The sequence below is a fragment of the Chrysemys picta genome, chromosome 9 (assembly GCF_011386835.1).
Source record: "Chrysemys picta bellii isolate R12L10 chromosome 9, ASM1138683v2, whole genome shotgun sequence".
Classification (NCBI taxonomy): Eukaryota; Metazoa; Chordata; order Testudines; family Emydidae; genus Chrysemys; species Chrysemys picta.
The window spans coordinates 32,173,324-32,187,272 of NC_088799.1; the positions used below are offsets into that span (position 1 = coordinate 32,173,324).

The 13,949-nt window shown below is 43.1% G+C and overlaps 1 protein-coding gene across 1 annotated transcript; it reads left to right on the plus strand.

Annotated features, from left to right (window-relative positions):
• The first annotated feature begins 1,325 nt into the window (after positions 1–1,325).
• PAQR9 (progestin and adipoQ receptor family member 9) lies at positions 1,326–11,445 on the plus strand. Its single transcript, XM_065557948.1, is given in 2 exon segments — positions 1,326–1,599; positions 1,602–11,445. Coding segments are annotated over 2 exon segments (1,533 nt in total). The 5' UTR covers positions 1,326–1,484; the 3' UTR covers positions 3,020–11,445.
• Positions 11,446–13,949: the final 2,504 nt, after the last annotated feature.

Sequence of the window (13,949 nt, forward strand, 5' to 3'; positions counted from 1 at the left end):
AAAAGGCTAATATAATTCTGGGGTGTATTAACAGGAGTGTAAGACACAGGAGGTAACTGTCCAGCTCTACTCTGCACTAGTGAGGCCTCAGCTGGAGCACTGTATTCAATACTGGGTGCTACACTTTAGGAAAGATGTGGACTAACTGGAGAGAGTCCAGAGGACAGCAACAAAAATGATAAAGGGTTTAGAAAACCTGTCCTGACCTATGAGGAATGGTTAAAACAATTGGGCATGTTGAGTTTTGAGAAAAGAAGACAGGAAGACCTGTAGACTATGGGAGGGGCCTGACATATGTTAAGAGATCATATAAAAACGACTATGATGATTATAATGGAGCAAATTTGTTCTTTATGTATTACAATGTGATAAAGACATTATTTTAGAATGGTCTACAGTTGCCAAGTGTTTTTGAAAGATTTGTTTAAATTACAAACAAAAAGAGGAAACACACCAGAACAGCAAAGAACATCCTATCCATTTGACCACTACCCTGAGCCTGCAGCTCCTTACCAAACTTTCTGTAGTCCTATATTTACTATCTTTCAGTGTAGTTACATGCTTACAGTGCATTTTTCTCTGTATCATTTTTTATATTCTGATTATGTAACTGTACCAATTACATAATGGCACCGTTGATAAATGTAGGATTTGTCCAAGGATCAACACAGAGCCTCTGCTGTCAAGCCCATTGTAGATTCTCACTGTCAGCCAGCAGGCAAAAAGCTGCTGTTCACATTACATACCATAAGTACAGTAAATATACTCTTCCCAGGCACGTGGGATAAATATTTCTCCGCAAGTCTTTTACATAGATTGGTGTCCTTTGCATAGTACAATGTCACCAAAAGAAAACATGGCCAGCATGGTACTTTGACATATTCATTGAAATATAGAGTGTAAAGATCAAACGAATTAAAGTTTAACCGGTTATCTCGCCTAGGGGATGGGGGGGGGAGGGGAGGGAGGTTGCCACCAGGTCTTTGTTTTGTTTGGTCAGCAATTCCCGATTTTGGCATTGCTATCTCTTCTTTCCCAGTGGGCCCCCTTCTTACTGTTGCCAGGGATTCTTACGCGTCTGATCTGATGCATTTAGTACGACTGTGCATTTAACACACTGAAATGTGTAAGGTTTTTTTAATGTTCCACTTGTGTCTGTTATACTCCAATGTGGCTAATTAAAAAAAAAAGACAATACAATGGTGTGCCCCTTTCAAAGCACCTATTGTTGCGTATTTCTCCCCAAACCGCCCGCCCCTTAACCTCCCCTCCCCAAAGTGGTTGCTTTGTGAATTTCCTAGAAGGAGGCGAGAGGGAGCCGCACGAAGCTGCGGGCTGAGCGAGGGAAAGAGCCCGTGATGACAGTGACATGCAAACCACAGCACCGCGGAGAGGAGTGGAAAATTCATCCTCCGGCTGACAATGTATCGGGTGTTCAGAGAGGGGGGGCGGGGTAGGCGCACTGTCCCAGGCCTTACAAATCAATGGCTCCCCCGCCCAAGCCGGCAGAGACCGCCGCCTGCGCTCGCAGCGCATCAATCATTAACCGGCGCGGCGGGGGCGGCGGGCACAGAGCAGGAGCCGGCATCCCGTTCTGCCGCGGGGGGGACTCGGGGCCCCAAGCCGGGCAGGGTCTCGGTCTCCTCCAGCGGCAGGGGCTGAATTACCGCGAGGCTGGGCTCCTCTGCAGGAGGAGCTGCCGCCGCGCGTCGGCTGGAGCGATGCTGCCGCTGCTGCAATGAGTGATGCTGGCGGGGGGAGGAGGAGGAGAAGCACAAATCCACTGCAATTCCTCCTCCGGCGGCAGCGGGGAAAGCGGCTTTTCCTTTGCCGGCTTACATCACCAGCCCGGCTCCGGCTCCGGGGCCCCAAAGGCGCCCTCTCCTCCCCCCACCGCCACCCCCGCAGAGGAGCAGCACCGCGGCGGGCCGAGGGGGCTGGGGAGGGGGGCACCATGCCTGGAGGCCGGGCAGCAAAGGACCAGGCGCCTCCCCCTCCTCCCTCTGCCCCCCTGCTGCGCTGGGACGAGGTGCCCGATGACTTCGTGGAGTGCTTCATCCTGTCGGGCTACCGGCGGCTGCACTGCAGCGCCCAGGAGTGCCTGGCCTCGGTGCTGCAACCCACCAACGAGACGCTCAACTTCTGGACCCATTTCATCCCCCTGCTCCTCTTCCTGAGCAAGTTCTGCCGGCTCTTCTTCCTGAGCGGGGCCGGCGAGCTGCCCTTCCACCACCCCCTCCTGCTGCCCCTCTGGTGCTACGCCTCGGGCGTCCTGCTCACGTTTGCCATGAGCTGCACGGCCCATGTGTTCAGCTGCCTCTCGCTGCGCCTGCGCGCCGCCTTCTTCTACCTGGACTACGCCTCCATCAGCTACTACGGCTTCGCCAGCACCGTGGCTTATTCCTACTACCTGCTGCCCGGCCTGCGTCTGCTGGACGCGCGGGCCATGAGCCGCTACCTGCAGCAGCGCCTGGGCTGGCAGCTGGACTGCAGCCTCCCCATCGCCCTCTACAGCGCCCTGGTGCTGCCGGTGGCCTTTGTGCTGGCCGTCACCTGCACCGTGGCGTGCTGCAAGAGCCGCTCCGAGTGGTGCGCCTACCCCTTCGCCATCCGGACCTTCGTCTTTGCCATGCCCCTCAGCATGGCCTGCCCCATCATGCTGGAGAGCTTCCTCTTCGACCTGCAGGGGCAGAACCCCACCCTCTTCGTCTACTTCTACAGGCGCTACTTCTGGCTCCTGGTGGCCGCGTTCTTCAACATCAGCAAAATCCCCGAGAGGATCCAGCCGGGGCTGTTTGATATCATCGGGCACAGCCACCAGCTCTTCCACATCTTCACCTTCCTCAGCATCTATGACCAGATGTACTATCTAGAAGAAGGGCTGCTGCAGTTCCTCAAATCCCCACCTGCCTCCCCTACCTTCCTAGGCACCATCGGATATATGCTGCTCTTAATGCTTTGCCTGGGAATGGTCATAAGGAAATTTTTGAACGTTGCAGATCTCTGCAAACAGGACTAGGCGGCCAGGTATATTTATTCCTATTGTGATTCCTGTTCCTGTTCTTTTTAGAGGATGCTGCAAAATTTAAGTGAAAGCTACAAAGGAGCCTGGTACCTTTCTATTGAAAGTGGTTGTTTCCTCTTGTCAATCACTGAACTGCTAGAATACTACTATTACTCTTAAAACTACTAGGTTCCCAAGGGAAGAAATCAAGCACTATTGTTTATAACTATTCCTACATTGTTGTTTAGGACACAAGGTGAAACCATTTAGTACTACTGTTTAATCTGCTAGAAAAAAAATGCATGAACTGTGAAGGCCCCTTTACTAACTCCAGACTGTTTAGGAGATTGTTTAGCACACAAGGTGAAACCATTTAGCACTACTGTTAAATCTGCTAGAAAAAAGAATGCATGAACTGTAAAGGCCCCTTTTCTAACTCTAGATCATTTAGGAGATTATTTAAATCAGCAATATATGCACCCGCACCAGGATTATACACACAGATTTTTAATCAAGTCCTGTGTGGAATTCCCTAGCAGATTATGCACTGAAGTTCTTCTTCTTCTGTGCTACTGTAATAGCCCATTGGGGTCACATTCAGTGGAACTGGATTATAAATGCAAACAAGCTGACAGCTGTCCATAGCCTCTCCCACTCCATCCCCCAGTGTTGTGTTATAGCCTTTGTGGCAACCAAGCTACAGTTAAGATTTTAGAGAGAAAGGTAAAAAACAACTGCAAATCATTAGGGAGCTATAATTTGATCAAGGGATTTTGTTCATATTGTGCGACTGAAGCTTGAATTGTTGGAATAGTCATTCCAAGGCAAAATAGAAATACAGAGCCAGATTCTTAGCTGGTATAAATCGGCACAGTTCCACTGAAGCCATTGGGCCAGCAGAGGATCAAGCCCAGAGAACCAAAACCTAATTCTCTACTCACACAAAGCCCCCATTGACTTCAATAGGAGGTTTGTGGAGCGGAGAACATGATTTCACCCAAAGGCCCTAATCCAACATCTGATTTATTTTTTAAAGTTATGAAGTATATTGACCTGATTTCTGCTTCCCCTCTTCTTCTGCTCTTTAGTTACTTGGGGCCAGATGCTGTCACCCTTAGACTACTGTAGAATAAGATACTACTGAATATGCATAGGAACTACTGAACGTGTTATAGGAGGCAGAATCTGTCTCTAGATAAGTACTCAGTTTTATATTTTGACATCCTTCCCCTGCTGCTTCGTAATTCAATTTACCTCTGTGGCAGCTGGACATTTTAAAACCCTACCTAAGCGGCTGTGCTGTGGATGTTTCATAGGGCAGAAGTTTTAGTTGGGTGACTCTTCCAGTTTACAGGTTAACAACACCACACCCATGAACAGATTTTTAAAAAAATACAAATTTGCAGTGTCTTTGCACAGTAACCCAGGTATTAGCAGCAAAGAGATGACTTAATTATTAACAACATACTATTGATACTAATAAAGATTTTGTAGATTATAAATGGACCGGGTTTTAAACAGAAATATTTTAAAGTTATATGACCGGACAAACAACAAGCATGCAATAATATAATACAAGGAAATTACGGTCAATGTTCAGGTGGCAAACTACTCGTTATGCTCCATTTTCAAAATGTATGATGTCGCTCCTTACTGGAACTCTAGTCTTATATTGCACAATAACTTAACTATTCTTTATACAGGGCAGATTCATCTTTACCTGTGGAAATACGTTTCTGCCTATACATTTGTTTTCAGATATGATGCATCAAGCCTCAATTAAGTATTTGGGGCCCAATCTTGTAGTCCTGATTTAGGAAAAACTCCCATTGTCATCAATGGGTGTTGTGGTTGAGTAGGGATTGCAGGATCAGGCCCTTTATTTGAGGTTGGAGTCTTCACACAAACATGATTTTGAAGGCTGAATACATCAGTGACTGTCAAATATAGAGGGAGCTCCTGTGATGGTTCTCAAGGTACCCAGGACAGAGTCACCTTGTTATCCTCCTGCCTCCAGAGAGAGGGAAACTTGCTTGTGCTTAACTGGATGTCAGCTCCTTGACATCACCAGCCTGTTAGCCACACAAGCACTTTCTTCTGGGCTATCCCAGCCCTTACTTTAACTTGCAGTTTAACAATAGGTGCAGCCCAGTCCCCAAACCCTTTGAAGTGTTCCCTTGTAATGTTCAACCACTTATCCACTAAACTCTCACAGAAATATCAGGTCTTCTGTCCCCAAGGGAACAGTGTACACACCAGCTTATATGATTCAACACAGTATCAACACCTTGCTTAATACCACAGCACTGAGATATATTTATAGTGAAAAACAACTATAAGTTTATTATCAAAGATTCAAGAGATAGTGAGTAAGGGTAATGAAAACACAAAGGTTACATATAAAACAAAATCATAACATTTTCTGGAGACTAAACTCAACTCTTGTGTTAGCCTCCTTGTCTAATTAAGTTTCTGACCCAAAGCCTTTTTTAACATCTTCAATGAAGGCTGGCTGTGATCCCATCTTCATTAACGTAAACACACTGCCCGTTTACTTCCTAAATGCAGGATGGTGGGTTATCTACTCAGTTCCCCAAATATAGTCCATCAAACCTTTGAAGTATATCTGAAGATAAGTTTCTCTTCCCCCAGCTGTGTTTCTGTTAGTTTCTTCCTGAAATCCTTATAATCCTACATCTGCATTCATCTTAGATAGGTGATGGAAGACCCACTGTGAATGAGACAATACTTAATTTACATTTCAACAGAGAATACATAAATGAACATCCCTTGTCTGACAGGAAACCTGTATCTACCCCTGCTGTGATACAGACTCTAAGAACATATTTTCAGTATACATACAGAACTGCTTACATAGTATTTGTACATACATTTTTCAACAATGACAATGAGCAGTGTAACACAGCTTTTCGTTTAAGACCTCACATAACATTCTTTGGTGAACCAGAATGTACATACCAGAATCAGGATAATATTGTCACCCCTCTCCCCCTTGCCAGTGGCGGATTAATAATTTTGCCGCCCCTAGGCCGGGAAATAATTGCCGCCCTGGCCCCGCCCCAACCCCGCCCTTTTCCCGCCCCCATTCCAACCCCCTCCCCAAAGTCCCTGCCCCAACTCCGCCCCCTCCCTTCCCCTATTGGATCCCTTCCCCAAGTCCCCGCCCCCAGCCCCGCCTCTTCCCCAGTGCGCGGCGTTCCCCCTCCTCCCCCCTCCCTCCCTGCCCCACGAAACAGCTGTTTCACGGCGCAAGCGCTGGGAGGGGAGAGAAACAGGACGCGGCGGCGCGCTTGCAGAGGAGGCGGAGGTGAGCTGGAGCTGGGGTGCGGGGTGCGGAGGGGAGCTTCCACCCCTGCAAATTTGCCGCCCTAGGCCTAGGCCTTGTCGGCCTAGGCAATAATACGGCGCTCCCCTTGCCAGTTGGCATTGAGGAGGTCTTGGGTCACTCCAAACACCACCACTCTCATAACACGGGGAGATTTTCAAAGACACAAAAAGCCTTTAGATGCTCCACTTCCACTGAAAATCAATGGAAGTGGAGCATTTATCTCCCATTTATGCCTTTGCACATATTCCCCAGAATGTTTATCACTAGGGTCCTTTATGCCTGAGCAGAAGCAGATGTTTTCCAGTGTGATTATCATTAAGAACCCTTGGTCCAATGACTTCTCCCACTCTTTTTAGATAGGACTCAGTTGGCAGTCTTTGTGCACCCAAAATTTTCACTGAAGTCAGAGTTTCAATCTGGCAAGGAAGATTACGCCTATCATGAGTTAGGGCTGCTTGAATCCATAGATAAATTCTCCTCTTCACTGCCTACTTTTGGGGTTGCTTAAGGCAGAGAATGTATCCTTCCCTATTCCATTACATTAATCTGGTGATTATTGAGGCATGTTGGGGCCCAATGAGATGGGTTTTTTCTCATGACCCAAGAGGTGGATAATAGAAGGAAAAGGTGGCCCGCTTCACCTTCTTTCCCTACATATTTTTTACAGTATTGTAATTTTGTTTTTTTCAAGCTACAGTATTTAATAGGATATGGCCCAACACAAATATATCAGCGATGGGGCTGCTAACACATGACTTGTGGAAGAGCCACTTGTGGAGTCATGAAGCGTGTGACTAAATTGGGTAAATCCGTGGTTCCCAAATGTGGTCCATGAGTATTTATTGATGGTCTGTAGAGAGCAGGCTGGTCCCATGTGCCTGTCTCCTTGTTTCCAGCTGCTAAACTGAAGTAAAAGATGCTAAAACTACATTAAACACTTTCCTAATATTACTTATCCATGTAAATGATTATAGTTGCCCCAGTGGTGTTACTCAATTGCCAGTAAGATAGGAGGTGGTCTGCACAGTAGTCAGTAGGAGGGGAGATTGTCTCAAGAACTCTATTAAGATGTGGTTCACACTGAAAAGTTTTGAAAATCCTTTAGATAAACAAATACAGAGTCAGCTCCTGCAGCTGCACCATGTTCCAAACTCCCTGACTTCCAAGGGAGTTCTGAGTGTGGAGCCACTACAGGATCTGACCCATGACACTGTTCGAACATCTACATATGTTATGCACATATACATTGAGTTTGAAATTAATGTGTTAAGAATAAAGTTGATGTTTCAAGTGTGATGCACCCACGTTAAAATAAGACATTTTTAGTGGTTTTAGATGGCTCATCCAAGCTTCAAAATAAATTATTTCTTTTAAAGATTTTTTTAAGAGATGGCATTAGAGCATCCAACCAGCAATTAAGACATGTAGGAGAAATCAGAAAGGCCAGGAAGAACAGCTCTCAGTGCTAAGAGACAGCTCAAAAACAGCTGAGAGTATAAGCCAAATGTAGAGAAAGTCTTTAAACCATATTACATAATGAGTTTTATTTGTGCTCGTCAGTAACAATGTAGAGGGCATCTTGAGAAGCAATGTCAGAAAGGCCATGGCTAACTTGTAAAAATACATTTGATATTTGCAGTTAGGCCACGTGAGATCATCTATATATATCCCAATTACAGACAACAGTATATGGGGTTGGATTATCTATGGTTGCAAGTATAACTGGAATCTTATTTCCATTCATAAATGGTGGCTGTAAAGCCCACCTGATTTACAGATTTGTGCTCAATAAGGCACCACTAGGTAATATTCAGGACATTGCTTCATTCTGAACATTTGTATTTCAGCAAAGTTTTGAGGTGTATTTAACATCTAAGCCCATCTGTAGAATGATTTATGAATGCTGATTGCAAGTGCAGCTTTCTGATTTACTGTATTGTCAATGCACTGGATGTATCAAAGGGTGAATGAGTACAGGTAGGTCTGCATAGGTTTCCAGAATTGTAACTAATATTATTTTGTTTTAAATGCAGATTAATATTAAATGGTTACAATGATAATTGCCACATTTCTCTGCAGAATTTCTAGGGAGCTGGTACTTGAATGTCTATATTTATTTGTTGACGGGCACATATGTGGATAACACAATCTGATATATTTGATGGCCAGTTTTTAATGAATATGAGTTAGGGAGGCCAGAAGTGGGACAAGCCACCCTCAATTATGGGACCCATTTCTGCTCTCATTGTAGTGAATGGCAAAACTCCTATTGGCTTAAGTGTGGGTAGGAACCATTCCTTGGCTTGCAAGCATACCGAAGAGAATTCAGTGCATCCACAGTCGTGTCCAGAGCTTAGACAGCAGGTCTGCTCTCTAATAGCTTTGAGCTTGAGGGGCATTTAAGGGTACAAAATCTTGCAGGGCATTGTAAAAGCACCTGCCAGAAAATGCACACCTAGCATAGAGAGCAGAGAGTAAAAGATTTCTGCTCCAATCCTGAAGAGCGGGTACTTCTCAGACCTTTTGTGAAAAGAGTCATGGAGGGATGGGGTCTAGGGCTCAGAAGCATGACCTGTCCTTTCGATTTGCTTTTCCTTTCTTGGCCCAGCAATGGTCTCCATCCTGACACACTTGTGCAGGTGTGCACAGACCACGTGTGGGGCTGCTGCTACACAGAATGTTGGTGCATGATATTATTTCATAATGAATGTGTTCCCAGAACCGTAGCCTAGATATTGACATGCCCGTGAGGAATGACAAGCTTCCCAACTACATGTAGCATGTGAACTGGAGTAGAAATTACTCCTGTGAGTTACACAGCTGGCCTGTAGAAACTGTCCTATAGTGCTATGGCAATACTGGAATTCTTCACATGGGAAGCTTGGTGTATCCATTTGAATGTTGGAATCTAGAATGCCGAGCCAGCTCACAGCTGTTTCACAGCAAGGCTAGCATCTGAGCTCTGGAAACAAGGTGAAAGGGTATGGATACACACAGTTCTAGTCTGCATGCCAGGGGAGAGATTTGGCAGTTAGAACTAGAATCATTATTATGTTTTCTCAATTGAGAGTTGATTATTTGTTTAAAGTTTCCTGCTCATTGTGTCTGTGCTGAATTCAGCCTCATTTATCATGTTTATGTCAATAGTACCCAACAAAAATGTGAGCCTGACAGTTTGCTTTATTTTTATGTATAAATTCCATTGCAGTACAATATTCCAGGCAGTGTAATTGTAAGGAATTATTGCACTTCATGACTGGTTAAAGTCATTGGGTTGACATCCACATGCCTTATAGCACCAAATAATGCATAGAGTAAGAACCCAGATATCCACAGCATGTCTTATTGCCTATAACAGTCAACATGATCAAGTGGTCTGAACAGAGGCCCAAGAACCAGGAGCTCTAGCCTTCTGACCCTAACTCTGCCACTACATGGTCTGTGACCTTGGGCAAGTTATTTAAACTTTCTGGGGCAAATTCATGTAAGTCAGTGGAAACACACTAGGGATGAATTTGGCCCCCTGTCTCAGTTTCCCCATCTGTAAAATGGGAATAATAAACTTTACCTACCTCACAGGAGTGTTCTAAGCTAATGTTTGTAAAGCGCTTAATAAAATGCAAAGAACTCTGTAGGTGCTAAGTAATATTCATTGACCTTTGGCACAAGGAATGTCATATTCAAAGGGGCTTGTAATCTCCCTGAGAAAGGACCATGGCTCTTTCTAAAATCAGAAACCCCTGGACAAACAAGTGGGCAGTGTACCCTATCTATCCTCCTAATAGTCCTACCTCTAGAAGAGCCTGATTCTGCTCCCTTTGAGATCAATGGCAAAACTCCCACTGACTTCAGTGGGGGCCTCAGAAGGCCTCAAATGAACAGTACACCTTTTTACAAGCCAACTAAATGTAAAGGAGTCAGTGGAGAAGCAGGGAGGAAAGCAAAAGAGGTCTGCCTTTCTTTTATAAATGCCGACTAGTGATTCATTTGTACAGAGCAGCCATTTAACACTCATGAGTCCTGGTTGTTCATATGGGGCTTGATCCTATTCCCAATTATTGTGATAACAATGGGAAAAGATTTCCATTGATGTAAATGGGAATAGCATCTGGCCTCAAATGGCCCTTGTGCTCCGCTAACTCTTATCTCAGTGATAAAGACCTGCTGCACCAGTCCTGATTAAATAAGTAATATTTAGGGAAGAGTAAACTTTGTTCATTTGTTGCATCTGTCTAACGTACATACACCCCAATGACTTCAGCCAACTCAGGTCTTGTCCTGTACATGCATCAAAACTGAACGTAACGTATCTGATCCTTCTCGTTATCCATTTTGCCCTTCTTTCTAGAAATCCTCTATGAATCATAGCTACAAGGAGCACAGCTGCATAACTTTTAAGGCACAATTTAAAGCTAAGGGTATGAAATATGTGGCACCATCCTTTATATACTCAGGTGAGATGTAAGAAGATAAGAAGGTTTTACATGGATCAAAAGATACAGACCTCCTTTAAATATGTTTATTTCTGTTAGGGCTGGGAGCAGAAAGAAGCTAAATTATTTCTTCCCCTCACAGTTTGCTAAAGTAGGGCCTACTCTGCTCCACTGAAATCAATGGCAATTTAGCAATTGACTCAAATGGGAGCAAGTTATGCCCATAATTATTGAAGAGGAAAGACCACCAGTAGACTTTCAGGTCCCTGGGAGCTTCTTCATGGCTGGCTATATTCAAATCTTAAGGAGCCTCCTATTGAGCATTCCTGCTGTAGGTGAATGCCTTAAGGCTTGCAGTTGCAAATGGGAGTCAATAGTATGGAGAGGCATAAAGAAAATACAGCAACAGTTGCATCTTTTTATCAGCTAGTGATTCAAGCACATTTAAGTATAAATGAGATATCTTGTTTAAGGGTCTCTGCATGCAACTGAATAAATCAGTATGAATCTTCGTTTCAATTGGATTGTGTTTGTTTTTTGAGGAATTTGCTCTCTGTAAAGTCTTGGATGCTGACTACTGTATACATAATTACTATGCACTTTTAGCAAAAAAAAAGTGTAAGCTATAAATAAAGTTGTTTCTGAACTCCTTGTAGAAAGGCATGTGTGTGGTTTGTTCATTTCTTTCTCTAAGCTAGTGTGAGGCCACTGGGAACAGAAATACACTAGATACAGCCATTTAGATAAGCTAGATGCATTCAGATTGGCAGGGCCTGATGAAATTTACCCTAGCATACTTAAAGAACTAGCCAAAGCAATCTCAGACCTGTTAGCCATTATATTTTGAGAACTCATAGAGGACAAGTGGTACCAGAGGACCGGAGAAGGGCAAACAGTATCTATCTTTTAAAAGGGAAACAAAGAAGACCCAGGAAATTATAGACCAGTCAGCCTAACCTCAATTCCTGGAAAGATACTGGAACAAATTATCAAACAATCAATTTATAAACACCTAGAGTTATAGAGTAATAGCCATCATGGATTTGTCAAGAACAAATCATGCCAAATCAACCTAATTTCCTTCTTTGACAGGGTTACAGGATTCATAGCTAGAGGGGAAGCTGTATGTGTGATATATTTTGAGTCTAATAGGGCTTTAGACACAGTCCCACAGATATTCTCATAAACAAACTAGGGAAATGTGGTCTAGATTAAATTACTTATAAGAAGTTTGCATAGCAAATTGAAAGACTATACTCAATGAGTAGTTATCAATGGTTGGCTGTGGTTTGCTATGCAAACTGGGAGGATATATATAGCGGGATCCCACAGGGTCTGTCCTGAGTCCAATACTACTCAATATTTTTATTAATGATTTGGATAATGGAGTGAAGAGTATGCTTATAAAATTTGCAGATGACACAAACTGGGAGGGATTGCAAGCACTTGGAGGACAGGATTACAATTCAAAAAGGACCTTGATAAATTGAAGAATTGGTCTGAAATCAACAAGATGAAATTTAATAAAGGCAAGTGCAAAGCATTGCACTTAGGAAGGAGAAAAATCAAATGTGCAAATATAAAATGGGGAATAACTGATTAGGCAGTACTACTGCAGAGAAGGATCTGGGGGTTTATAACAGATCACAAATTGAATAGGACCCAACATGATGCAGATGCAAAAAAAGCTAATAACGTTCTGGAGTGTATTAACAACAGAAAATGATAAAAGGTTTAGAAAACCTGCCCTATGAGGAAAGATTAAAGAAACTGGGCATGTTTCGTCTTGAGAAAAGAAGACTGGGGGGGGGGGGGGGTCCTGATAACAATCTTTAAATATATTAAGGGCAGTTATAAAGAAGATGGTAATCAATTCTTCTCCATGTCCTTTTTTACTTTTCTGAGAACTATACTAGTCAATCCATGTTACAGAGAACCCCATCCTAAAACTGCTAGCAACAACTGTACTTAAAGGATTGTAGCTAGCACAGTTCTGACTGTAGTATGAACAGTTATTTAATACAACCAAAATGTTGGTGGTTCAACTAAACAAATTGATTTAATCTTTTAAGTTAAAGATATTAAGAAATGTTGCTGGATGAGAGAGTTTTACATTTAAGTGAAATGCCATTTGAGAGAGGAAGCTGTCAGCTTTCTAATAAAGTCTGATTTATGGCACAATCCTATACTCCATATGTATGGATCTGGCAGATTACCTTTCTTCAAAAGCTGTATTAAAGGCTTGTCTGCTTTCCATCAACACACAGTAGCTTTCTCAGTCACACCTACTGTGAAGCATCCTGTTCTGTATTAAATAAAATGCAATTGTTTCCCTTTGCATTCAGTTTAAAAATCAATGGCTCTTCTCAAATACAAAAGTGATTACCTGAATTTAGTCCAAGTCTTTTAGAAATTCCATGAACATCTAGTTTATGTATTTTCACTTGTATGTATGTTCATCCATGTGCATTTACATAGATTTTTAGTCCTTCTTCGTTGTTTTATCTTGGTTCCTCTGGATTTTTTCACCTCTCTCAGGTTTTCTTCCACTTGTTCACTGAATATTTAATTTTATGGAACTTCTAGAAATCTGAACAAATTGAAGATTCTAAGATGAACACTTTCAGCACCCAGGAAATTGCAGTGAAACATCTCCCACTCAGCAATATTTCTCTTAGAATGTTAGGTGAATGTTCCAAGAAATTCTCCTTCTGGATATATTAATGAAAAAATAGACCTGAACACAAAAGCACTGAGACATAATATTCACATAGAAAAGATAATTCTGATTGGTGGACAAATGTAGCATCTGTGTTGATTTCTGATATAACTGCAGTGGTTAGAACTGATTAGGTAACTATATAAACCAAGGTTGCAATCCACATCATAAAGAGCCTGATTCAACAAGCTACTTAAGCATGTGCCTAACTAAGCACATAAGTCATTTCACTGAAGACAACAGAACTACTCATCTTAAAGTTAGGCATTTGCTTAAGTACCTTGCTGAATCAGGACCAAAAGCAATAACACTTGAAATGTAGTTGCATTAGATATCTGCTTTCAGCCTTGTACCTCAAAATGCACCGGAAATGTGTTGTCATCCAAGATAATTGCATACATTGCCTTGTGTTAAAGATCACAGAGTTCATGGGCCTGACGGAAA